Raw genomic sequence first — 27,387 nt, forward strand, 5'->3', positions numbered from 1 at the left:
AAGAAAAAAAAAAACTTGTTGATTCAATAAAAACACAAATAATTTCACTCTCATCTCGAAACTTGAACGTTATTACACATTGGTCACAATGTCATACTGTACATTCAACGCAAAAAACCTGGAAGGTAATAAATCCAAATATACGTCGAGATTTTTCTTTTTTTTAGAAAAAACTACGCGTGGTGCAAGAATTCAAAAGGACCGGGAGTTACATTGGATAAAGGTCGTGATCACACGTGTATAATATTCTTTCCCCCCCATCATTCTTCTTTTGGTCTGAATAGCAGTTCAGCCGCGCTGAATCTAGTAAGGCAGTCTCTGATCACGTCTAGTATGATGACGAGGCGTCTGTCCAAAGCCTTCAGGTGTCTCTCGATAAGTATCGGGTCCAGGGGATCATCGTGAAGGGAACACCTCATCAAGTCGGATAGGTCTCTCGGTCCGGTGTAGAGCTCCATCAGTCGGCGGAACGTCGCGAACCTCAGGAAGCAGCACTGGTACAGTGGTGCCAGGATGGATATCTCGTCGTGATTGGAGCGTCCGAATCTATGAAAAAGATGAAGGTTAAAAAAATGAATCGAATTTTCACTATAACATAGTCCTTATATCGATATGACAATTAGCTATGTGTTTGGCACCGGCGCCTTGAGCGATGTAAATACCCACCCTCGTCCGTGATCTAAATGGATGATGAAGCTCTTGTTTCCGAATACCTTGAACGTCTCGTAATGGTGTCTGTCCATATTCCCTGCAAACAAAAAAAATCATGAGTACAAATGATTTTTTTTCTACATGGTTTACATTTAGCCCTTTGACTGCGCATGTGGTCAGAGAACTGCTTCTTTGTCAGAGAGAGAGAGAGAGAGAGAAGCACAAATTTGTTTTGTTCTCACATAAGTTAAAGCTTCACACTTTCAGTTTATTGAACAGAAAATTTACAGTCCAGTCAAATTTCTCACCGTACGCTCACAATTTTAGCAGAACCATTTCGATTCTCGTGTTTTAGAATACCCCGAACGAATATGACGTAGACGCTGTTTACAAACATGAAACTGGTGAAAAAATCTGTAATCGTGTTTGAGAAAAAACATTTAGGCTCTGCTGTGCAGGTTTGTTTATAATAAAGTCATCGTATTTTGAGCTGTCTACAGCTTCAACTACCCATTCGAAATCTATGAAAATTTAGGTGGTCTCTCATTTTATGATGAAGTAGGCTGACCATATTTCCTTGAGAGAAATACGGGACATTGAGATTCCAAATACGGGAAAATACGGGACATCGCCAATTATCACCAAAAATGACGCCAAAACCGAGCAAAGTTCCCAAATATTGTTAAAATTACGGTAAAATCACAATGGCGGGAAATGAAACGTTACTGCAAATTGCAGTGGATTAAAATGAATTTCACGAAAAAAACGTTCACCAAGACAAATGTGGGAGATAAATATTCTCATTTATAGTTGTAATTATCATAATATAGTTTATCAGTTGAAAAATAATTTCAATCTTTGACTTCAATAAAGAATAAAAATTCAAGTAAGCATCGTGTAAAATACGGGAAAAACCGGGACACTTTTGCGAAAAAGTCGGAACGACCAAAAATACAGAAATTACTGGGACTGTCCCGGGAAATACGGGACGTATGGTCACCCTATGATGAAGTGATAGGAAAAACTAATTGGGAGCGGAAAAAAAAAAATCAATCCAGACATTTTTAATATACAGGATGTTTTCTATATGCAAATTGTTGTGAGCGCGTTAATTTTTCGCAAACCAGTGCAAACACTGGTCGAATTTCATTGAAAGTTATCTAAACATTTCAAATATTAGAACCATTTCTATACTCGCACGTTGCGGGTGAAACGCTTTTACGAACAGGGTGATTCCACCCGGAAATAGTTGCAGAAGTTATTTTTGGAAGAAATTTAGAAAATTTTCTCTATTAATTCATTTAAGCGTTCTTTAATTTCCAGGTTAATAGTTACCTTTAGATAGATCAGAACACACACGTTAAAGTTTCGGTTTCCACTGGACGAAAACTTTTTGCAAGGTTGGAGCATAATTCACATAATTTATAACGGGAAATCTATTAACTCGGGTTATATCTACATACTTTTTTGTTAAAGAAAGGCACAATCAATCACGACAGGATCCTAACTATTGCTAAACTAGGGCTGTACAAATTACAGCTGCAATTTGTACAGCCCCAGAAGACGCATTTATTGTTTTGCTGCCTGCCGGCTACACGAATTTTGCTCTTCTCCCATTCTAGTCTAATTTCCTTGACTAATATTTTCTCAAATTCGCCACCCTGTGCTATAGCCCGCTTCGCACCCCCCCCCCACCCCACAAGTACACCAGTGTCTCTAAATCACTCTTTTGGTCACTCCCATGCACACGCAATCTCTAAACTCACACGTGCTTGCAAACGCTCTAGGTCTTATCCCATTCTCTAGGTCACTCTTTTGGTCACATTCACTGACCTAGTTTCCCGCTGTCTGGGCAGAGGTGGATTTATCGAGGGTTATACAAATTCTGCTGCCCTTCTCCCATTCTATTAATTTTCTTGGAAACTCATTCCTCAAATCTGCCACCCCCCTCTGAACTTTCCGGGCGGGGCTACAGCCCGCTTCTAAATTTGCCACTGCAATTACCTGTATGTGCCTCATTCAAAGAGAGCACTTGGTTTGAAGCTGGAACCATAATATCCGTAAGGCAATGAAAGTTCTTTTTTCCCATCCTTTTTTAAAGACCACTATTTCTTAAACGTACGTGTGCACCTCGTACACATTCCTCTGTGGAATTTTTAACGAATCGGTACGTGCCAGAATGTGTGGTTCTGAGTGTATAGATGGCCCTACGTATTTATGTTGCCAAATGTCAGTATCGTATTTCGCGCGTCTAAGTTCGATTGCCTAAAAACGGCTTATAAGGACTACTAAACCACATATGAACGTCGTCCATATTCCCCTATGGAACTTCTGATGAATTGGTACACGTTGGAATATGCGTATATTCGTATTGTTAACCTTACGTGAAGTTTTTTCTGTGTAATACTTGTTTGTATAGTGTTGCCATCTATTTTTCGACCTATGAATGAAATGTAATGATTGAATATTTGTACCGTGGGGTAGGCCTGTTCCTCTCTGTGCCGAGACTTTTTAACGGGGAAATCGGCTCGCATTCGCGCCTCGAAGTTCTTATCCAAGGGGCTTATAAGCAGTGCCGTCTTAAGGCATGGGCCCAGCACGGTCCGGGGGGCCTCAAGAGAAAAGGGGCCTCACAAAAATGAGATCTGGTTGAAATTTTCAAGAATTTGTCCGATACGGCCTCAGAAAAATCACTTGGCCCGGGGGCCCATGATGCTCTTAAGACGGCCCTGCTTATAAGGACTGGATTTTCGCGAAGGAAGAAGAGATTGCTCAGTATTCAGAAGTCGATATGTATTGCAACGTTTTAACAGTAGGAGATGGCGCCACTGGTGCGAAGGACAAGTATCGTTCGAAAATGAGGAAAGAAAAAAATTGTCGCGTGGTTGATCAGGCCGGTGTGTGTCGTGCGCACGCGCGTGGTGTTTGTCTTTTGTGTTTACCTTGTGAATGTTTGTTTAATTCTTATGTTAATACTGTATTTGTTTACTAAACGATGTCCGTCTTTATCAAATGTGTGTCACGGTACAGTATCTTTTGCCGGTTGAGTACGGATTCTCAACCTCGCAATTACTTACCCATCAAGAAGTCCAGTATAGCCATGTCGATGACGCCAGCCAAGCGTTCCGGACGTTTGTAGGGCGGCACGGCTCGTACGCCCTCGCAGTAGTTCTCGTTTACTTCCCATTCGGCCTTTCGACGCTTGTGGTAGGATCTTCTCCACGGATTCCTCCAGGCCTTACGCCTGCTCAAGCTGTCTGGAGGGAGGAACATGGCGAGGCTACCTTCCAGCATGTCCGGACGACCACATATCGCGTGGCCAGTGTCGCAATAGTAGCTGCAGCTCCCGTGAAAGCATATATTGTTCGCTGTGGATGGAAGAGGAAAATAAAAAAATTATTGTCTACTTGAAGCAGCAGAGAGATCTATATCGTCTAATTCAGTGGTTCTAAATGGGTTCGTGCCCTACGTTGGGCGTAGTCGCTTTTGCGCCCGAGTGACGTGGTGGTAAGATGCTCACCTACCACAGTGAAGGTTACTGTCACAGTATCAGGTTCAAACCCGAGGGAGGATAGATAAGATATTTTCCCTAACGAGCTTGAGGCGACCACCGATAGAACACAGCACCTTCGTTTCCAACACATCTCATTAATGGCAGTAAATTGTAATATAGCAATATGGCCAGAGTTGTTGTTTGGTGAAGCAGTGGTTCTCAATCTTTCATAGTTGAAGTAGGCTGCCCCCTGCTACCCTTTGGAGGTGTGCATATCCTCCTAGAAATGTGCAAAAGGCACGCGTATGCCCACGAAATGCATATGTTTTAAAATGAATAGGAGGCTTGCTCGCTCCAAGAAATTTTTATCTCTAGAAATATACTCATCCCCTCCCCAACAAATGAGTAGGAGAAATGTATATCTTTGGAAATTAGTAGGAAACTTTCTCACACCCCAAGAAATGCGCAGGATGCCTGCTCGTCGCAAGAAATGCGTAAAGGTCTTGCTCACTTCCATGCAATGCGTATCTCTAGACATTTAGAGGAAACGTGCTTACCCGTAGGGGGTCTGCTCACCCCAAGAAATGCGTAAGGAGTTTGCTCAATCCCAAGAAATGTGAATCTCTAGAAATTAATAAGAAACTGGTTCATCCCAAGACATGCGTATCTCTAGAAATTAATAGGAAATTTGCTCATCCACCCTAAGAAATGCGCAGGATGCCTGCTCGTCGCAAGAAATATGTATCTCTAGAAACGAAGAGGAAACTTGCTTACCCGAAGAAATCCGTAGGAGGCCTGCTCACCCCAAGAAATGCGTAGGAGACCTGCTCACCCGAAGAAATCCGTAGGAGGCCTGCTCACCCCAAGAAATGCGTAGGAGGCCTGTTTATTCCAATAAATGAGTAGGTGCTTTTTACCGCCCCCTCCCCCCAGAAATCCGTATCTCAAGAAATGAATGGAAGACTTATGCTCATCTCAAGATAAGGGTATGAGGTCTGCTCGCTTCAAAAAATGCGTAGGAAGCTCGCTCACCCCTATATAGATATGCGTACCCACCTAAAAAATATTTGAAGGCACGCGTTACCCTGCAAGTATAGGCTTGCTTACTCCAACAAATGTACAGGAGAAATACATACGCCTTCAAACGCGTGCGTAGGAAGCGTGCATACCCCAAAAAAGTTATCACACCTAGAAATGCGTACAAGGCTTGTCCATCCTCTCGAAACGCCTAAAAAGCGTGCATTAGGTCATCAATGCATAGGAAGCCTTGCTTAATCCAAGAAACGCATAGAAGTCATGCGTACTTCTGCAAGTGTGCAACATTTTCCATATCACGAGCACCGTTTACGCCAAGCATAAGAAGGAGAGCACCTATGTGGCAACTCATACCAAGATCAACATAATTTCTCGATTCAGATTCACTCAACATTCAGATTCTCGAAAGTGGGATCGTTAATTTGGGGCTCCGATCAACACCTCCACGAGCAATAGGCCGAAGGCGCCCGCATTAGAATATCAACGATCAATAGAGACGAGAGACGGGTCCTCATATAAAATCAGCACAGAAGTAATACTACTACTAAATACCAAACACCAACTCCTATATTGCAATTTACTGCCATTAACGAGTTGGATTTGAAATGAAGGTGTCATCTATCGGTGGCCGCGTCAAGCTCCACCACCGCAAGATTCTCTCTCCACTCACTTTTTTTTTGAACAGAACTAATAAATATACAAATAGAACAAAGTAGAATAATTATTATATACCTGGGGATATGAAGAAAGTTTTCAATAGCCTATCATCAGCGAAAGCATAAATTTCCGAAGTGATATTCAGCAGCCTACCGACGACAGGTGGCGTCCTTCTGAATCCTAGGATCCTAAAATACATCGTGAAAAGACATGGCATCTGTTAAATATGAATATCAATGTACAGGGTGGAGATTCTGACCAAAGCACATCTATTCCGATCTCCTCTGGATAGTAACCAGCGAGTTCAAACTGGCGCAACTCATTCGGTAGTAAATTGCCCATGGCGCTAGACCAGATTTGTGCTCGGTTTGGAAAAAAGAAAGAATAAAAAGCACCCAATTTGTGTGTGTGTGTATTGAAAACAGTGGGAAAATGACCGACAGGGGCGAACACGGGACTGCTAACAAGAGACGGATTTGGCGGTTTTGCCACCTGTGGGGATACACGACTTTTGCTGCCCACCTCCCAGTCTAATTTTCTTAACCACATATCTCTTGAATTCACGGCTATAACCCACTTGCCCCCCCCCCCATCCTGCAAATACGCTTGTGCATCTAAGTACAGTAGCCACCGCTTATAAAAATCACATCGGCTAAACGAAAATCAAACATTATTTTACCGTAGGAAAACCATCGTTTATAAGAATCAGATTTCCGCTCTTATAAGAGTCAGAAAAAAAAAATTCCCCTCTAAAACCCTGCCATCTCAGTAATGAGAACTTGTAAAATATTTTTATACAAATACAAGGCTACAACAGGCAAAATGCCTAACGAGGCCGAGAAAAAGATGCACATAATAAATATGGATGCTACATATTTCTAAAAAATACAACAACCCCTAATTAAATATACAATCATAAAAAACCGAAAAGACGTGATAAAAAATCACAAGATTATTTTTTAGGACCCACTTATTGCCACTTTTGCCTTTGTAATCATCATCATCCTATATTGACTGTCCCCTCCAGGGGCGTCTTAAGATCATCATGCCCCCCCCCCCGGGCCGTGCTAATTTTCTGAGGCCCTACCTTGCTAAAGATTCTTGCCAACAAATTTACACGCTTACGTTCGAAAATTTCAATCAGACCTCATTCTCCTCTTCTCTTGGGGCCTCCGGGATGTGCCCACGTGTTAAGACGGCACTGCCGCCTCCCAAACAGTGAGGATTATAGCTTTGTATAGTAAAGTGATCTTCCATGAATGACAGATAGGACCGCAACTAGGGAGGAAGCAGATGGGTCTAGTGCCCCGGGCACTTTACGAAGGGGCCCTCCGTATTCACTCTTTTACTGCTCCTCGTAGATTATACTGGGGTGGCAAAATGCATGCGTGCTTCCTCCAGGTGACAAAGTACCTGGTTTCGACCCTGATGACAGAACTTATCAGCAAGAGGTTTATGATAGAAAAAAAAAAAAGATACTCGTAGCTCCTACCACAACAGAACTACAACGAATAGCTTACCTCTATCGAGTCGTCACAATTGACACATTTAAAAAGTACGACGAGTTAAACCTTGTGGGATAACTAGTGGAAGCTGGTTCATACTTAGATGAAACAACCATATAATCTTTTTTATGGGTTATTATGTACGGGTATATATTATTATATATGGGTATTTAATCATTTATGAGCTATGGGTAACGCGACCCAAACTTGCTTTGCAGGGGCTTCAGAGATGGGTCGTACAAATCTACTTGTAGCCATGGATTTTCTTGATTCACAGAGGCTTTCGAGAAAGGTCGTCCAAATCCACTTACAGTCGCGGATTTTCCTGATTCGCAGGAGGTTTCCGAGAAAGATCGTTCAGATCTACTTACAGCCAGGGATTCTTGAGTGACCCAAACGTGATTCAAAGGGGCTTCTGAGAATGGTCGTTCATATCGATTCAAAGGGGCTTCTGAGAATGGTCGTTCATATCCACTAACAGGTCACGACACAAACTTTATTCACAGGGCTTCCGAGAAAGGTCGACCAACATTCAAACCCCCTAACAGGCAAGAATTTTTGAACAGTCCTGTTATAAATGCACTTGCTTTATCATTGGTTTCACTAATTTCGGAAAACAAGCAGTCCCATCTGGTTGTTGATATTGGGTTGCGGCTGAAGGAAAAAGGTTAAGAACCCCGTCTCAGAGGGTTTCATGTTTTTACCCCCCTCCTATAAAATTACACTATAATTTTGGCTCCTCCTTTCCTGCCGTTCGCCAATGCCCCAAGTATCTGTCTATGCCTGATAAACGAATTATACTACTCCACTTGTGCCCGGCCTTATATTTATTGAAATCTCACCTGTCTAGATGAAAAGCCGCGATTTCACTGACGTGTCTCTCGAAGTCGACGAAGTAGAAGTGATTCGGTGCCGTCTCTTTCTTCCTGCCGAATCTGCCTGACGGTGAAACAAACACGATATCATAAATAGAAGTCGAAATCATAAAGGTTGGAAATGGCGCAAACCATAAGCTCAAAAAGTCCCCGGGATACGAATCCAGCACAGGAGAACCTTTTGAGAATTAACATTATATTTGAAACATTCGATTCAGCGACGTTGCACATACCTCATCGGCTTGAACAAAGCTTGGCTGCCGTCTTCGAAGGTGAGGATCAGTTTGAGTTGCGTTCCACCTTCTTTCTCATCTATATTAACAACGACACAATGCAATTAAATAAATGACTGTCATTGTTATAACACAAAAATGCATCTTGTTGTTGAGTAAGAGGTTCGTTGCCAACCTTCATCTATCCGTGCCGAAACATGTAAGGGGTCATTCAAGTATTACGTCAGCATCAAGGGGGGAAGGGATTTCGGATTTGCTGACTTTTGATGACAGGGGGGGGGGTCCGTCTCTCTCTCCTTTCGTTATCAAACTTTGAACAATAGCCGACTCCGTCCACTGACAGTTGATCTGACAAGCTGGGAGGGAGGGGCGATTGAAAAAAATGTTGTGAAAAAAATTGACTGTGAGGATCAAAAAATTTTTTTGTGCAAAAAATATTTTAAAAAGAATTAAAATTTCGAAAGAAAATACCTTTAGGGGGCGTTCAAGTATTACGTAAGCAAATTTTTAGCCATTTTTGACCCCCCCCCCCTTGTCAGCAAAATTTCGTCATCAGCTCTGCCCCTCTGAATCCTAACTCATATTTTCATAAAAGGGTGGTTGATGACGTAAGCATTATCCAAACCCCTCCCTCCCCCCTTGTCATCAAAAGTTAGCAAATCGGAACCCCCCCCCCCTCCATCGATGATGACGTAATACTTGAACGGCCCCTTATATGTTATTATAATCAATTCCTGTTAATTTCAATGCTATTTGGAGGCTAACAGCTCAAAATTTCTCTTTGAAGAAATTCATTGCGACCCACCCTCTAAGCCATATATACTAAACCCATGGCCAGCGGGCCAAATGTGACCCTCGGGGTTATCGGATATGGCCCGCCGCCACAAACCTAATTTTGTAAAAATGAACTAAACGGCACATTTAGAGATCATGTAAGTGAAAATGATCACAATTCAAGAGCTTTTCAGTGGCCCGTGATACATTTTCAGATCATTCAAGTGGACCCGTGGTACATTCACAGATCACTTAAGTGATCCGTGACACAGTTCCAGAACATTTGAGCGTTCCGTGGCACATTTACAGATCGCTTAAGTGACTCGTGGCACAATTCCAGAGCATCTAAATGGCCCCTATATCACGGTTCCACATCACTCTGGCACATTCCCAGATTACTTAAGTGATCCGCGGCATAATTACGGATCACTTGAGTGATGCGTGGCACAGTTCCAGAGCGCTTAAGCGGCCCCGACACATTTCTAGATCATTTGGATCCACGAAATACAGGGTGTGCAAAAAGTCCGTAGAAACTTTAAAATTTCATAAAAACCGGAAAAATAACCGAAATGAAAAACGGTTTGCAGGGTTAGCATCGCTAGGGCACGGGAATTCTTTTAACTGGGAAAGCAAAAACTCGAAAAACAGCCGATAGGTGGCGCTAGCACGAGCGACTTCGGTGGAAATATTTAAATGAAACGGTTACAAGAACTTGTGCTCCTAATTCACCAGGTCACCGTTGTAAACCGTGTATGTGGACCTGCTGCACTCTGCCGGTTGCTGGATTTGTGATTCGCCTGTCACACATTCGTGTCATACATGCCCTGTGGTGGTGGTCATGTGGAACACGAACATATACTGCTGTAATAAACGATTTCGAGGCATTCTGTTCGTTATTTGCGTATCTTTTCTTTGACTTGTGTACGTCAACGCCACCTATCGGTGGTTTTTGAGGTTTTTTTTTTCCTGTATTAAAAAAATTCTCGAGACCTAACCCTCCCATTATGCTACCCTTGCAAATCGTTTTTTATATTTCGGTGATTTTTCCGTTTTTTATTCATTTTTAAAGTTTCTACGGACTTTTTGCCCAACCTGTATTTAGAGATCACTAAAGTGGCTTTGTAGGGGACTTATCAATATGGAAAATGTTAGTTCAGGTGCCCACAAACTAGCGAAAGGTTTTTCTCGTTTTTGGCACACCTAGTAAGATGCCATTAAGAATATTTCATATCTTCATAAAGAATGGTTGATGACATAAGCATCATTCAAACCCCGTCATCAAAAGTCAGCACATACGGAACCCATCTCCCACCCCCATCGATGCTGACGTAATATTTGAATGGCCCCATTCCCGTTATTTTGGCCATCCCAACCCTTTCTTTTTGAATAGAAATGCCCATTATCCCCCCCTAAAATTGAACGAAGCTTACGTAGATTTTCAATCGCTGAAATCAAGGATTAAATTATTTTTCTAAACTCATAATTATATCATGATAATTATTACAGGAAATATATAAATATTCACCTCACGTACTTGTTATGTGTTTTTTTTTGCTCATGAATTATGTTTCAATCCATTTGTCGCTTCATTTCATAGTATCTTGGCAATATTTTGCCAAAAATGATAATCATTACGTTTGTCGATGTTCCTTCCTTGTTTGTCGACGGTTAAGTTGGCAACGGGATGCAATTTTTTTTTTTTTTATGCGTATTAACGTACGAATAGAGAAGGAATTTAGCTCACCCACGTTAACGATGGGAAGTGTCGCCATATCCGAAAGCACACGCTTCACGAGAGGTTCATCTTCTCTATACATCTCCTTAGAGCTGATCTTTAGGTAAAAACTCTCCATATCTGTCAGATTTTCACTACAAAAATATATATATAAACTGAAGAGCCAAAAAAAAACTGGTACAGGCATGCGTATGCAAATAAAGAGATATGGAATCAATCAGAGTACGGCGCTGCGGTCGGCAAGGCCTATATAACACAACAAGTGTCTGGCGTAGTTGTTAGATCGGTTACTGCTGCTACAGTGGCAGGTTGTCGAGATTTAAGTGAGTTTGAACGTGGTGTTATAGTCGGCGCACGAGAGATGGGACATAGCATCTCCGAGGTAGCGATGAAATTTGGATTTTCACGTACGACCATTTCACGATTGTACCGTGGATATCGAGAATCCGGTAAAAAATTAAATCTACGACATCGCTGCGGCCGGAAAAAGATCATGCAAGAACGGGACCAACGACGACTGACGAGAATCATTAAACGTGACAGACGTGCAACCCTTCCGCAAATTTCTGCAGATTTCAATGCTGGGCCATCAACAAGTGTCAGCGTGCGAACCATTCAACGAAACATCATCCATATGGGCTTTCGGAGCCGAAGGCTCACTCGAGTACCCTCGATGACTGCACGACACAAAGCTTTACGCCTCGCCCGGGTCTGACAACACAGACATTGGACTGTTGAGGACTGGAAACACGTTGCCTGGTCTGACGAGTCTCGGTTCCAATTGCTTCGAGCTGATGGACGTGTCGGGTATGGAGACAACCTCATGAATCCATGGACCCTACATGTCAACAGGGGGCTGTTCAAGCTGGTGGAGGTTCTGTGATGGTATGGGGCGTGTGCAGTTGGCGTGATATGGTACCCCAGATACGTCTAGATACGACTCTGACAGGTACGTAAGTATCCTGTCTGATCACCTGCACTCATTCATGTCCATTGTGCATTCCGACGGACTTGGACAATTTCAGCAGGACAATGCGACACCCCACACGTCCAGAATTGCTACAAAGTGGCTCCAGGAACACTCTTCTGACTTTAGACACTTCCGCTGGCCACCAAAATCCCCAGACATGAACATTATTGAACATATCTGGGATGCCTTGCAACGTGCTGTTGAGAAGGGATCTCCACCCCCTCTTACTCCTACGGATTTATGGACAGCCCTGCAGGATTGATGGTGTCAATTACCTCCAGCACTACTTCAGACATTAGTCGAGTCCATGCCACGTCGTGTTGCGGCACTTCTGCGGGGGCCCTACACGATATGAGGCAGGTGTACCAGTTTTTTTGGTTCTTCAGTGTATATACTTATATAGAAAAATGTGTGTACATTATGAAAAATTGATTTTTGTCGAAACTCACCAATACCAGCGCCATACGCAGCTGTAATATGCAGTGTAGTGAAAAAAAAAAACCCATTGCAAAAAGGAAAACAAATTAATTATGTTAATTGGAAATTGAAAATTTCAAAACTTTAGAACAAAAAAAATCAAAGAATTCAAAACTGGAAAAAGTCGTAACCAATGTCTATGGCCCTCATCCATGGCCCCCACAAGGGGGAGACTGACAGGGCTCCAGCCCTGGGACCCGGGACGATTTTCGCATCATTTTTAGTGTTTTCACGCCATAAATTCACTATAAAGGGGCCCGTGAAAAGTCTAGTCTGGGGGCCCGCCAAAGGTCCCATCCTAGGGGCCGCGCATCAGGGGGCCATGCTCTCGTCGGGGGGAAACACTCTGACATTGGCTTAACACAGAACGTTTCTGAGAGCATTTCTTGGCCTCCATAGCCTAAATAGAGGCTCGATCCCCCGACGTTCTGCTGTAGTACCATTGAATTTAAGAATCAAAATAAAAAGCAAAACAAATGTTTTTGAAAAAACAAACAAAAGTTGAAGAAAATAGAAAAGTTGCAGTCAATATAAAAATATATAAAATAGATGCAGAAGTGGTGCAAGTACATACCATGTGCTAGTCCTAAGTGTGGCGCTAATATTCAAAGTGAACAGTTATAGTTATTGGTGTGAGGAGGAAGTAAGGAGGAAACCTGTTGCATATTAAGACACATTTTTGGAGATTATTAAATGCATTTTGGAAATAGAATAATCTCAAAAAAAAAATCTTACTCCTGCCTGAAAGTAGGAACAAATAGAAATGACACTTACTGGGGTGTTATGCCTAGAATTTCTTGGATAGTCACAACGGCGGATTCCCTTGATCTTCCGTTGCCGTCATCGTCGACGGCTGGCAACATGTCGAGTAGCCTCAAGAGATCGGCATAGTCGCCTTTGGAATGGTCTTGTTGCTGGTCTCTCTTCTTGAAGAGCGTTTCGTCGCAGTCGTCGTTGGTTCTGGACGGAGCAGCGACCAGACTCTTGCTCCTGCCATGCGTAATATCGAGGGGGAAAAAAAAATTACGTAGTGTTAAACAGTCCCCGTGAAAATGTACAACAAACACGAGCTCAATCCATGAGTCATTTTAGGTTGCCACGATATGGAACTTAATTTAATTTGTTGGTCAAAATATGAATACACGAAACAGTCTCTTAGGCTGGTCAACCACTGGAAGCGATAAACAAGTCACGCGCAGTCATTTGTATCCTCAACACTGATCCCACTGCACAGAAAGTAAGAGAAAACGTCGCCCACACACTACAAACGATCTTGAGCGAGTGACTTCCGGTGCAACAGCAGACGAGCGACCGATCGCACCGAAATGGGATTTTGCGCTTCTTGTCCCTTCTCCGCAGGGGAAAAGTGTGGTTGTTTACTTTTATTTTTTTTTCATGCCACTCTCGCGTGTCGGTTTTTTTTTCTCTCCTTTCGTCAGAATATTTTCCCGTGTCGAATGGAACCGAAAATTTAATAATTGACGTTCATCAGAAAACCCCTTCGTAGGACATGAAAGATAAGCGGTATCATCGTCGGGAAACGCGGCGAAAACTGCGGTCAAAAAAGTAGGAGACGAAATGGGTTGTGATGGTAAGTATTAATTTTAATTATTTATCCTTATTCATTCATATAGTTACACTGTATTTTACTAATACCCAACGCGAACGCCATCTCTGAGTTCGTATCTCTGGGTGTGTCTCATTATACCCTTCGCTTGCAAGTGAATTGGCAAGAAATTCGGATGCTCTCTATTTGACGAATCGGCAGTAAATATAGTAACCTTGTCCTAACCTAACTGCACATTAGAAAAAGGAAGAAAAAAAAACCAAATATAAGAGTAAGACAGTATATATAAGGTGATAAGAATGTAGGTACAAAGTTAGATTTCTTTTCACCCTCACCCTACCTCTTCTCTTTCACTCTTATAAGAAAGTTACATCATATGTGAGGGAAAAAATAACTATCAGGGTATAGAAAAAACCAAAGGGGAAAAAATTGTAAGGTTTCAACAAAAAACTTCGAGATGATCAGAAGAGAGGAAAGAAAACAGAGTAAACTTGCGCGAATTCACTCCGCTGGCGTTTGGATGCAATATTACGTCTTTTGATCACAGTGGTTAAGTTATAGCCACACTCGTGTCAAGGCTGGCCCAATACGTTTCATCAGCAAGTAGTGTGGCCGCTCCGCCATTGGCAATGATCGTCAAATATTGGAGGTTACCTCACCAAACCCGGCCATACCGCTGCATTGCCATTTACTGCCGTTAACGAGTTGGAAGGTACGGGAAGGCTGGTCGAGTACCCTTTCTAGCTTCTAACCCAAAAATCAACGGTTCGCCTTCTTTGCCGATCTTCCAATCCGTCTGGCCACACATTGGTCGAAGAAGGCCAACAGTCACAACACGAAGAGTGTTCTGGAAAAACCGTTTCCGTTGTTCTTGGTAAATGATAGAAATAGGCGCTTGAAAAACCTCGTTTTTCGCTTGAGACCTTCAAGCACTTTGGGCCAGCCTACGTCACTGCTGCTTCAGGGAAGGAAGGAATATATAGGAAACAAATATTCGCGAAAGACTGTTGGGCCAGCCAGGACACGAGTGTGGCCATGGCTTCAGCCCAATGTAGATGGATGAGATGCAGTCGAAAATCCAAGCCCAACGTAAAATTTCAAATCATCACCAAACCCAAAATTTCTAACATCTTTACTGCAATGTGGCCCACGACTAACCGCTCAAGTGGCACACGTTTTAAAACCGAATTTGTGTCCCCCCCCCCCCCGCGCTCTTCAATGAAGACCGAGCACTTCTGATTCCGAAAGTCGGATCAAACCTCTCTCTCATCCCTGATACATTATTACATAATATGTGGGTAATTGCTCCTCGTGATGGGTGTTGATTTGTCGTGCTCAGATGCACCTGTGTTTGGCTGTCGGACACTTCTCCACCTGCATACTCAGCAAACACCAGAGAAATGGGAGGAGCTAAGAGAACTTTTCCCGTCTCTGTAACAACACTGATTTTTATTAAGAAGGGAGCTTCCATTGATTTTTTTTTTTTTATTATTAGCGACGGTAGACGACTTCGTTCATCAGTCGCTCATTCAGACTTTTCTTTATACTCGTACGTTTCGCTATGAATGCGCAGAGGAATATTTTCGGTGGAATATTTTATTTTTTGAGTAGCCTTTTCTCATTAAAATTAAGATATCAATACAGTATGTCCCGGAAAAATCATGTGGGGCTCATAGTGGGAGAACCACACGCGATTGCTCATAAATCCAAGTTGCATCGAAGAGGGTAACTCCCAAATTTCATATTTGCAGGTTAAAAATTTTCATTAAGTAAAGCAAGGCCGTAACGAGGGTGGGAACTCTTGGGGGTCTGTTCCCTCCCGAAATGTAAGACAATGAACGAAACAACGGGAAAAAGATGGCCAAATCTACTATCACTTTGGTCCCCCCCCCCGAACGAAATTTCTGGCTACGGGCCTGATATAAAGTATTTCTCTCCTATTTATATATGTTTATTTCTTGCCGGTCTGCAAATCATTCTGTCACACATTCTAAATTTCAATCAATTCTGGAACTATTTCTCTCACGAATTCTGAATTTTCATCAATTCTGGGATTGTTTTTCTTATTACATACACACACACATATATATATATAAACATATACAGGGTGTTCTGTTGAACGATCCGTGGCACATTTAGAGATCCCTCGAGTGACATGTGGTTTTAGAGCACTTAAGCAGCCCCCCAGTGCGGTTCTACATCACTCAAGTTACTCGCGGAACATTCCCAACTTACTTAAGTGATCCGTGGCATAATTACGGATCACTTGAGTGATGCATGGCACAGTTCCATAGCACTTAAGCGGCCCGGAAACTTTTCCAGAGCACTTGAAGGATCCGTGAAACATTTAGAGATCACTAAAGTAGCTAGCTCTGTAGGGGACTTATCAATAGGAAGAATGTTAGTTCAGGTGCCCAATAACTATCGAGAGGTTTTTTTCCCGTTTTTGGAGCACCGAATGATGCCATTAAGAACATTTCATATCTTCATAAAGGGTGGTTGATGATGTAAGCATCATCCAAATCCCCGTTGTGATCAAAAGTCAGCAAATCGGAAACCCCTCCTCCCGATGCTGACGTAATACTTGAATGACCCCCTATGCTCGAAGAAAACCGGCCTGAAAAACCGCCGGATCATCCAGAGTCTACATCTTTTAATAAACACCAGCACAAAGCGCAGCTCACTCAAGCGTGAAGAATATCTGCGTATATACCCACATATACAGGGTGTCCTGTAAGTGCTAGCACGGACTTTATCTCATCAACCGTCCGTCATACAGTTGTGATTCCAGTTTAAAATGTGCTCAAAAAGCGTTCAAAAATTACCTTGTGCCAGTTTTGAGAGTGAAAATGCAGTGTGTGTAACAAAATAAAAAATATAAATTTTTATACGGTCCCCCTTGTGATGTAACTTCCAATTAGAAAGTTGTTGCCCTGTCTCTCCTGATGCCATCAAAAAAAAAAAAAAAAATTCCCATATTGCTAAGTGTGCAATATTCGCAAAGAGATATTCGAATTCTCAAAACGGAAGAAATTTGGGAAAGAACACCGTTAAATGCGGAAAAACCGTTTCACCCGCATTTAACGCTGTTTTTTCCTCCGTTTTTCGAATTCGAATATCTCTGTGAATATTGCACTTAGCAATACGGAATTTTTTTTTTTTTGGTATCAGGAGAGACAGGGCAACAACTTTCTAATTCGGTTTTCGAGTACAGGAGGACTGTATAAAAATTTAAATTTTTTTATTTTGTCACACACACACTGCATTTCCACTGGCAAAATTGGTACAGGGTAATTTCTGAACGCCTTTTGAGCATATTTTAAACTGGAATCACAACTGTATGACGGACGGTTGATGAGATAAAGGCCGTGCTAGCGCTTACAGGACACCCTGTATATTGTGCTGCCATCTAATAGCTTTATTGGATCTTAGGACGGGATTACACTATAAAAGTTTTACAAAAGCCAGGCCCGTCATTTAGGGGGGGGGCAGGGGGGGCCCGTTGACCACACCTGGCGTTTGAAAATGCACTACAAATGGTATATATATATACATACAAATACATATATATGCGTACCTTTAGTATATGTTCTTTGCCCCCCCCCCGGAGAAAGTTTGCCCCCCTTTCTGGAAAAAGTTGAAATGACGGCCCCGCGACAAAAGCTCTTTTATAAAACCTGAAAAGTTCAGCCAATAAGCACATTGGTTACATTCGAGCAAATGCAACTGTTGATGTTATTGGTCGCATTTTTCAAGTTTTATAAAATAACTTTTCTAAAACTTTCATAGTGTAATCCCGGCCTTACAAAACATATTTTTCTAAATCAAGCACCATCGGGGACGGGAGTTAATTTGTAACGTTACCTGTCTCGGCCCAAGTTGTACAGCAGCAAGCTCTCGTCGGATACGACGGAAACTTCGTGGGCCCCGTTGCTGTCAGCCAATGGCCGGGTGCTATTGTGTTGTTGCATTGCCAACTGATAGAGCGCCGAATGGTTTTCGGCCAGCAACCTCTCGACTTTCGGCACGTGGTGGAGAGTGGGCGCCGGCACCCGGCGTCGGAAAATGAATCGTGCGCCCGTTTCTTCGTCACCGTCTTCGGTGACGTCCAGTGACACGTAGTACAACAAGGACAGGAGTCCTAGTGCAGAACACGTTATGAACAGGGAGATGACCACTCTCAGCTTCAACTTCATGGTTCAGGCAGGCCTTATTTTTGTATATTTTTCAGATTATTGTAGAGGAGATTCCGAGGCACAGAACTGAAATATGAAAAGTCCAAACGTATTATAGTCGTGTACAGGGTGCCCCACAAATTCGTAAATAGTTCAAAAATTAATAAAAGTTGAAGAAATCGGTATATTTGAATGGTGTGTGCGAAAACGTTAGACCTGAAGCTTTTTTTTTTAATCGTTAATCTCTTCTGTGTCCGAAACGTTCTTAAAGCTTCAGCAGGCGATTCGTGGATGAGGTAAAACAACTTCACCAATAGTGCTTTATGTACCAATGTCAGCATTACAACCTTATGTAAGCGCCAGTAACAAGAAAATTCAGAAATAAATTGCACATCTTCATTTTATTGGACTCTGATTTGCATATTTCAGTGAGTTTGCTTTCGTGCAGCACCCTCTATCGACACAAATTTGAACTATTTTTTTTCTACTGTGCCAAGGTGCAGTTTACGCTAAAATGCTTATTAAAGCGGTATTTTAAACTACAAAAAAGTTTTAGAAAGTTTCATTTATAAAACTTGAAAAATTCAACTAATAAGCGTATCGGTTGCATTCGAACAAATGCAACCAATAAGGCCAATAGGTTGATATTTTCAAGTTTTATAAAATAACTTTTATAGTGTAATACAAAACAAGGCCTATTTTGCAATCACAAGAAACAGTGCCGTCTTAAGGCGTGAGCCCACCAGGGCACGGCCCGGGAGCCTCAAGAGAAAAGGGGCGCTCATAAAAATGAGGTCTGGTTGAGGTTTTCGAGAATTTGTGTTGTAGGGCCTCAGAACCCTGGAGATCATAATGCTCTTAAGACGGCCCTGACAAGAAATGAGGCTTTCATTAAAAAAATGGGGGGGGGGGGGAATCGATACTTTCTTCCAAAATGACGTTTTTAACGTATTCAGATACCTTAAGAGCAACAATTAACCTTTTCCCCCTGGAAGTATGAGCTGAAGTTCTTGGTATTACACTAAGGAATAAAATCGGATAAATCGCTCGAACGCTATACAGTATGTTGTCAGTATCGATCTGTGATTGCTGAACACGGACAATAGCAAAGGCATGGAGAACAAATTGGATTCGTTTGGATGTTTGGTGACCGAGGATGATTCTGAAGATTCAATAGATGGATATAACCACTGATAAAGAAAATCCGGAGGGGATACAAGAGGAACTATTGATAATGTTTTCAATAGGAAATGCAGATCAACTTCATTCGATAGTTACCGAAAGGCTTACTGCCAAGCACAGAGCAAGGAAATATCAAAACAAATAAGACCAAGTCCAAGGTAAGACAAGGTGAGCACAAACGAGACCATTGATTAAATATTTAGAAAATGTTCAGCATGTGGTTTGCGGATAGAAAGAGAGAGGCGTAGAAGTATAAGATTTCAGAATAGTTAACGAAAAAAACAAAAAATAATGCAATTTAACCACTTGACGTAAAGGTTTTGGCAAGAAGTTAGGATAATCTTTATTTAATGGATCGGCGATAAATATGGTAACCTTGTCTTAACCTAATCACACGTTAGAAAAAGGAAGAAGGGGGAAAGAAAGAATGTATATATAAAAAGAAAATGTATAATAGGTAATATATTAGATAAGAGAGATTTTTTTTTGAATCCTCTTTTCACTATCCCCCTATGTGTACTCTTTCGCTCTTACGTGTATGTAGTCAAAAGATACATACATTATAAAGAAAGGAGGGGGAAAGAAAAAGCATCTTCCGTAGGTGATAGGGTTGCTATAAAGCTTCGCGATGTTGAAGAGAGAGGAAAGACAACACATAAGAACGTGTTTGAATTTATTGCACTGGTGTTTGGACGTAATAGTATGCCCGTGATTGTAACGAGGTTAAACGCTTAACGCTTAGGGTACCCCGAACCTACAGTTTAAAACCGATACCGAACTACAGGGGAACCTCCAGAAACGGTCACCTCCGAACAATGCTAATCTCTGAACAATGGCCACGTTTTCTTAGAACAGAACGCACTCATCCCATTGAATTAATATTAAGATCAACCACCGAACAAGGATTTCCAAATAACGACCACTTTCGGAAATGAAAGTGAAGGAAAAATTATGCATATTGCAAAAAATTAGTCCTCAAAATTTGCAATAAAAGAGTTTTTTCCTTGAAATCTGCGGTTTCAAGCTAATGGGTGCTCTAGACCAGCACCTCCTAGAGATAGGATTTTTTCTCTGCACTGTTTGCCATAAACGTCATTCAGACTACCTAGCAAGGTTGACACATTTTGAAACACAGCATCCTATTTCGCTTCTTCTTCTTATTTTGGCGTAGAATCTTCCTGATTGGCTCACAAATACCCCATAGTGATTGGATGTGGGGCAGAGAAATCGCCAGTTTTGAGCATGATCATTTCTTTTCCGCACAACGATGATACTTGCACGAGCAGGAAATTTTTTCCCCTGAATATTCTGAGGGAAAATGGACTACTTACTGACGTCACAAGCAGACTGCGGAGGCTTTCTATCTCTAGGAGGTGCTGGCTAGACACGTTTCAGAAAAGAACGAAGTCAGAAATTACGGCTAAAATATAGTTTCGGTATACTGACACTGCTCAGACCAATGTAGCGCCCGTTCTGGGGGGGGGGGCGTATTCCATTGACGCTATATTGGTATATACGCTATGTGGACCATGGGAAAATGTAATAAGCAATAAAAAAAAAAGCCTTTTTTCACCTGGTGGTCGAAAATCGAACTTTTTTAAATCTATCTCTCCCATGGTCTCATTAAGATATCCTAAAAATTTGGCTACCCCAGGATACGGGAACTTTAATTATAATCGTCCTGTACATAAACTGAAAATGAAAATTAAATTTAAATAATCGATAATCAAAATTTTTCAATGTGGAATTATTTCTTCGTTATTATCTTTTATGACTTCGCGCAAATTGGAGAAATCAGAATTTTCAGGCGATTCGATTGGTGAAAATTACTTACTTTAAAAGAATATATAGATTTATTAAAAATAATGCATAGTTACATAGATTTATTTAATATATGAATATATACATTTTTCGAGGCTTTACTTAAAATTTTATACATATCGATATAATGTATCCACAAATATTGATCGACTTCCAATCATCATATCTAAGATGCACATTATGCATAAAAGCCAAAATTGTATAAAGCACAGGGCCGTCTTAAGAGCATCATGGGCCCCCGGGCCAAAGGATTTTTCTGAGGCCCTAACAGGCAAATTTTCGAAAATCTCAACCAGATCCCATTTTTGTGAGGCCCCCCTTTTCTCTTGAAGCCTCCTGGGCCGTGCCCGGGTGACCCATGCCTTAAGACGGCACTGATAAAGCATAAAATTCCTATATGAATTTCGATAATTTCTGTAATAAAGATTTGTTATTTCCATAACAAAGATTCTATAATTTCTATGAAAAATTTCTATAATAAAATCTCATCAAATTTCCAATGAATTTTTTTTAATTTTATTTATAGACCTATACTTTTACAGATTTTGTATAATTGAAATTAAAAAAAAATCCTATAGATATTGAAATAGTTTTACTAAACAGAATTTTCATGATTTCTATAATTTCTATGAACAAAATTTCTATAATTTCTATGAACAAAATTTCTATAATTTCTATGAACAAAATTTCTATAATTTCTATGAACAAAATTTCTATAACTTCTATGAACAAAATTTCTATAATTTCTATGAACAAAATTTCTGAAATTTATACGATCAAAATTTCTGAAATTTATACGATCAAAATTTCTGTAATATATACAATCAAAATTTCTGTAGTATATACAACAAAATTTCTGTAGTATGTACAACAAAATTTATCTGTAACATATACAACAAAATTTATCTGTAACATATACAACAAAATTTATCTGTAACATATACAACAAAATTTATCTGTAACATATACAACAAAATTTATCTGTAACATATACAACAAAATTTCTGTAAATTCTATAATCAGAATAAAATTTCTTTTTCGAATGAATTTTATTTAATGAATCTCGTAATTTATTGAAATAGTAAAATCTCAAAATTTCTTTAGAAATTAAGAGGATTTGTACAATAAAAATAAAAATTTCTACAATTTATATAATCAAAATATTTATAATTTGAATCAATCGAATTGGAATCCCTGTTTGCATGTTTTTTTTTTAAATAAAATAATTTTACAGACCTTATAGAATTTTGAAATTTTAACAGCTCCAAAATTCTATACAAGTTAAAATAATTTCTACAATACAAATTTCTAAAACCAAAATTTCTACAATTTCTAACACCGAAATTTCTACAACTAGTGTAATCCAAATTTTCAGTTCCTATAATCAAAATTTCCACAATTTCTATTATCAAAATTTCCACAATTTCTATTATTAAAATTCCTATAATTTCTATATCTCTATTCAAAAAAAAATTCTGTAATTTTTCTATTCAAAAAAAAATTCTGTAATTTCTCTATTCAAAAAAAAATTCTGTAATTTCTCTATTCAAAAAAAAATTCCGTAAAATTTCTCTATTCAAAATTTCTATAATCGCAATTTTTTATAGAAATAATAGAAATTGTAGAAATTTATATTACAAAATTCTAGAAATTGAAATTACAGAAATAGTAGAACTTTGATTATAAAAATTCTAGAATTTTTGCTATAGAGATTGTAGAATTTTGATTGTAGAAATTATTTCTATTTTTATAGAATTTTAAATTTTGTAAAAATATATTTTTCATTCATTGAAATAGGGATCTTAATTATCATAAAATTTATAGAAATTTTTGTTCTATAACTAAAAGAAATTTTGGTTGCAGAAATTGCAGAATCTTGATTGTATAAATTGTAGAATTTTGATTATAGAAATTGTAGAATTTTTATTGTAGAATTCTATAGAAATTGTAGAAATTATTTCTATTTCTATAGAATTTGAAGGTTTATAAAAGTATTTTTTTAATTCATTTAAAAGGGATTTTAATTATAATTATAAAATTTATAGAAACTTTAATTAAAAAATTTGTTTTGAAGTTAGAAACTTTGATTACAAAATTTATAGAAACTTTGATTACAAAATATATAGAAACTTGGATTATATAAATTATAGCGATTGTGATTATATTCTATAAATTATTTTGTTTTCTGCAGAACTTTGAGGTTTTACAACTTCCTATTAAAACTTACAACTTTCTGTACGATTTATAAAAATATTTTATTTAAAACAAAAGTAATTCAAAAATAAGAGATTTTGAGGAATATGTTGATGATTTTTATTCTATAAAGACAAAAAAAAAAAAAAAATAATAATAATAAATACTTATGAAATATTTATTCAACAACATTTTCATCACGTATTGTTAATCCCAAAGCAAAATAGAAGACATGACTAATATTAATATGATAAAAATATGTATTTGATGTACAAACATTTACCGAAGGTGGATAACGAGAGAGACAAGTCTAGATCTTATATTCTTCTGTACACTTTGTCAGTCCATATTTTGATTATAGAAAAAAATTGCAGAAATTTTCATTTATAAAAATTATAAAAATTGTCGAATTTCATATTATAGGAAATTATGTAAGTTTACTTATAGAAATTGTAGAATTTTAATCACAGAAATTGCAGAAATTTAAATTATAGAAATTGTAGAAATTTAGATTATAAAAATTGTAGAAATTTAGATTATAGACATTGTAGAAATTTACATTATAGAAATTGTAGAAATTTACATTATAGAAATTGTAGAAATTTAGATTATAGAAAGTAGAAATTTGATTATAGAAACCAGAAATTTGATTATAGAAACCAGAAATTTGATTATAGAAACTAAAATTTTGATTATAGAAACTAAAATTTTGATTATAGAAATTGTAGAAGTTTGATTATAGAAATTGTAGAAGTTTGATTATAGAAATTGTAGAAGTTTGGTTATAGAAATTGTAGAAGTTTGATTATAGAAATTGTAGAAGTTTGATTATAGAAATTGTAGAAGTTTGATTATAGAAATTGTAGAAGTTTGATTATAGAAATTGTAGAAGTTTGATTATAGAAACTGTAGAAATTATTTTAATTCCTATATAGAAAGGTCTATAATAATATTTTTGTAAAATTCATTGAAACTGCGATAAATAATGATCATAAAAGTTATCGCAGTTTCAATGAATTTTTATTATGTTAATTATACAGAAACTTTGAAGAAGACTGTATAGCTTATAGAACAATTTTGATTATAAGTGGTATAAATTGTTTTGATTTCTATAGAGTTTTTTGAGGTTTTACAACTTCAATTTCTTATAAGGTTTATAAAAATAATTATTTTAAAAAAGTTCATTCAAAAATACAGATTTTAAAGAACATATCAGTTTTTTTTTGTCCTATTAATGTGAGGCAAAGCTAAAGCTTAAAAAAATGAGTATAAAGTATTTATTCAACAACATTTTTACCACGTACAGTTAATCCTAAAGCAAAATATTATTTATACGAATAATAATAATAGAATAAAAATATGTATTTGATGTACAAACACACACCGAAGGTATGTAAAAAGGACAAGTAAAGTTTATATAGATCTTATCTTCTGTACACGTTGTCTCTAGTACCCATATTTTGATTATAGAAATTTTGATTATAGATATTGTAGAATTCAGATTATAGATATTGTAGAATTCAGATTATAGATATTGTAGAATTCAGATTATAGATATTGTAGAATTCAGATTATAGATATTGTAGAATTCAGATTATAGATATTGTAGAATTCAGATTATAGAAGTTGTAGAATTCAGATTATAGATATTGTAGAATTCAGATTATAGATATTGTAGAATTCAGATTATAGATATTGTAGAATTCAGATTATAGCAGATTATAGATATTGTAGAATTCAGATTATAGCAGATTATAGATATTATAGAATTCAGATTAGAGATATTGTAGAATTCAGATTAGAGATATTGTAGAATTCAGATTAGAGATATTGTAGAATTCAGATTATAGATATTGTAGAATTCAGATTATAGATATTGTATAATTCAGATTATAGCAGATTATAGATATTATAGAATTCAGATTATATATATTATAAAATTCAGATTAGAGATATTGTAGAATTCAAATTATAGATATTGTAGAATTCAGATTATAGATATTGTAGAATTCAGATTAGAGATATTGTAGAATTCAGATTATAGATATTGTAGAATTCAGATTATAGATATTGTATAATTCATATTATAGCAGATTATAGATATTATAGAATTCAGATTATATATATTATAAAATTCAGATTAGAGATATTGTAGAATTCAGATTATAGATATTGTAGAATTCAGATTATAGATATTGTAGAATTCAGATTATAGGTATTGTAGAATTCAGATTATAGCAGATTATAGATATTGTAGAATTCAGATTATAGCAGATTATAGATATTGTAGAATTTGAACTGAAAGTATTGAAGAATTTTGATTACAGAAATTACTTTAATTTTTAGAGTTTAAAGGTTTATTAAAATATTTATTTTAAAATTCATTGTAAAATAAATATTAATCATGGTTATAAAGTTTATAGAAATTTTGATCATATAAATAATAATTTTTGTATTATATAAATTATATTTTTTGTATTATATAAATTATAATTTTTTTAACATATAAATTACAGAAATTTTGATTATAAAAAGTGTGGAAACTTTGTTATACTGTACAGCTTTTATAGAATCTTTGATTGCCTGTAATTATGTAAATTGTTTTGATTTGTATAGGATTTTTTAGGATTTAGAATTTGAATTTTCCATACGGTTTATAAAAATTTTGTGCGGTTTATATATAAAAATATTTTATTTAAAAAATTTTATTGTCTTAGTAATATGTGGCAAAACTAAAAAAAAAAAAAAAAAAAATGCGCATAAAGTATTTATTCAACATCGTTTTCACCACGTATGGTTAATCCCAAAGCAAAATATAGACACGACTAATAATAATATAATAAAAACATGTATTTAATGTACAAACACTCACCGAAGGTGGGTAAACGAAAGACGAGTCAAATCTAGATCTTATCTTCTTCTGTACACGTTGTCCGTCCATATTAACTCATCTCTGGTACAGTTATTACTTTTACTGTACCTCCTTTTTCCATCTTCCACCGTCTTTTCGAACCTGCTGGGTACTTGCAAATGTGAAATGAATGCTTTTTTTTTTTACGATTTACATCAGTGCGCGCGTATGAGAGAGTTGGATCTATTTTCTTTTTTTTTGTTTACGAGGAATATGGGGATTTGAAATGACCAAGTCACAAATCACTATCAGTTATAAATTGTTTCGGTAAAGTATGTGCGTGTCAAAAGCAGTGATTGGTGGAATGATAGAGGAGTCGTCGTCATCGCCGACGCTAACTTTTCTGAGAGCTAAGGAAAACCAAACCCAGGGAAGAACTAAGAACAAAGTCCGATTTTTTTTTCGTGTGAAGAGATGTCGATATGTTATCAAATCTCAAAGCTTATGTAAACACTTGTATGTTTGTGAGATTACGGTGTAGTTAATTGAGTTTCTCTGGGATTTTTTTACATATAAAAATAGAAGAATTCTAGGCTGTTGAAAAAAATTTTAAGAAATATATTGCTGTTTGTTGTATTTGAATATATTTTTTCTTATTTTTGTTGTTTTGTGAATATACTAAAGTCTTTCTGGAAATTTGACGTGTATTTATATGTATATCTTATCAGTGAATGATAAGATTGATATAAAGATTTTTTTTTTTTGCAAATTTTTAGCCATTATTGATAAAAAAATTCGGTTGATAATTTTTTTTTGGTTTGATTTGTGATATTTTTCAACAACACTGTGTACTTTTATTTTTTAATAAATTTTTTTTTATCCATTAGAATTTTTTCCCCAAATTTTATTTCTTTATTCAAATTTTATTCATATCTTTAAATTTTATTCATATCTTTAAATTTTATTCATATCTTTGAATTTGATTTATTTATATTTTGAAGTTTTATTTATAATTTCAAATTTTATATATTCATTCAAAATTTTTTTTACAATTTCAAATTTTGATTTATTTATTCAAATTTTATTGATTCATTTATTCAAATTTTATTGATTCATTTATTCAAATTTTATTGATTCATTTATTCAAATTTTATTGATTCATTTATTCAAATTTTATTGATTCATTTATTCAA

General features: G+C 37.5%; 1 protein-coding gene across 1 annotated transcript; it reads right to left on the bottom strand.

The window, feature by feature from the left end:
* LOC149068886 (extracellular serine/threonine protein CG31145-like) lies at window positions 1-26,639 on the bottom strand. Its single transcript, XM_089250814.1, has 10 exons — window positions 26,216-26,639; window positions 17,837-18,234; window positions 13,180-13,395; window positions 10,968-11,092; window positions 8,450-8,528; window positions 8,184-8,276; window positions 5,912-6,024; window positions 3,729-4,019; window positions 667-748; window positions 1-546 (listed from the first exon to the last, which is right to left on the bottom strand). The coding sequence occupies exons 2-10, from the start codon at window positions 18,166-18,168 to the stop codon at window positions 261-263; spliced, it is 1,617 nt and encodes a 538-aa protein (XP_089106940.1). The 5' UTR covers window positions 18,169-18,234; window positions 26,216-26,639; the 3' UTR covers window positions 1-260.
* Window positions 26,640-27,387: the final 748 nt, after the last annotated feature.

Source organism: Pholcus phalangioides, unplaced genomic scaffold (assembly GCF_987345545.1).
Source record: "Pholcus phalangioides strain wild (caught in Gottingen) unplaced genomic scaffold, Ppha-v1.0 ptg000024l_1, whole genome shotgun sequence".
Lineage (NCBI taxonomy): Eukaryota > Metazoa > Arthropoda > Arachnida > Araneae > Pholcidae > Pholcus > Pholcus phalangioides.